Source organism: Eimeria tenella, genomic scaffold, assembly GCF_000499545.2.
Source record: "Eimeria tenella Houghton genomic scaffold, Eth_scaff4195, whole genome shotgun sequence".
NCBI lineage: Eukaryota > Apicomplexa > Conoidasida > Eucoccidiorida > Eimeriidae > Eimeria > Eimeria tenella.
Window position 1 is genome coordinate 1 of NW_013545108.1, and position 1,057 is coordinate 1,057.

The 1,057-nt window shown below is 52.6% G+C and overlaps 1 protein-coding gene across 1 annotated transcript; it reads left to right on the forward strand.

Moving 5' to 3' along the window:
* Positions 1–135: 135 nt before the first annotated feature.
* On the forward strand, positions 136–546 carry ETH_00035585 (uncharacterized protein; the record flags this gene model as incomplete). The annotated part of the gene is made up of 1 exon (XM_013379934.1): positions 136–546. The coding sequence occupies one exon, from the start codon at positions 136–138 to the stop codon at positions 544–546; it is 411 nt and encodes a 136-aa protein (XP_013235388.1).
* Between the last annotated feature and the right edge of the window lie 511 nt (positions 547–1,057).

Genomic DNA, 1,057 nt, shown 5'->3' on the forward strand with positions numbered 1-1,057 from the left:
TTAGGGTTTAGGGTTTAGAGTTTAGGGTTTAGGGTTTAGGGTTTAGGGTTTAGGGTTTGGAGCGTTTGCGTGTGCAGCTACCGGGGAGGCGTGACGAGCGCCTTGTCTTCTATAATTCGAATGGCCCTCGAGGAAATGAGCGGCTCGAACAAAGCAGCAGCTTGCCTCTCCGTCTCCAGCACAATTGCTGCTGCTGCTGCTGCTGCTGCTGCTGCAGCAGAAGCAAGCGCACCGGCAGCGGCACAAGCACCAGCAGCAGGAGCAGCAGAAAACGCACCAGCAGCAGCAGAAGCACCAGCGGGAGCAGCAGCAGCAGCAGCAACACCTGCAGCAGCAGCAGCAGCAGCAGGTGGGAGGTGCGTGGAAGTGTTTGGGGTGGTGCTGGTGGACCCTTGCTGCTGCGCTGCTGCTGCTGCTCAGATGAGGGCTTTGCTGCTGCTGCATGCAAAGGCCCCCAAGGGCTTTTTGGCTCTCCACTTCGTAACTGCCAGCTGGGCCTACGCGTCTGTCCTCGAGGTGCCCCAAACCCTAAACCCTAAACCCTAAAGCCTAAACCCTAACTGGGCCCTGGGGCCTTCCGTTCTTGCTGGCTGCCGCAGTGTCTCTGTCTCTCCGCTGTCTCTTTGCTTTCTTTCTTCCTTTTTACATTTCCATCTTTTTATTTTTTATCTTTTTATTTTTATCTTTTTCATTTTCGACCTCTTTGTCTTTTTATCTTTTAGTTTTTTGTCTCTATCTTTTTGTCTTTTATTTCCTTTCTTTTCTTTTTGTTTTTTATCTCTTCCTCGATCTGGTGCCTCTTTCCACTTAGCCCGGAGCAGCTAGCTAGGTAGCTAGCTAGCGGCTAGCTAGCTGGCAGCTAGCCAGCTAGCCAGCCAGCAGCTAGCCAGCTACTCAACAGCCCGGCCAGCCGGCTAGCTATCTAGCCAGCTAGCTAGCCAGCTAGCTAGCCAGCTAGCTAGCCAGCTAGATAGCCAGCTAGCTAGCCAGCTAGATAGCCAGCTAGATAGTCAGCTAGATAGCTAGCTAGATAGTCAGCTAGATAGCTAGCTAGCTG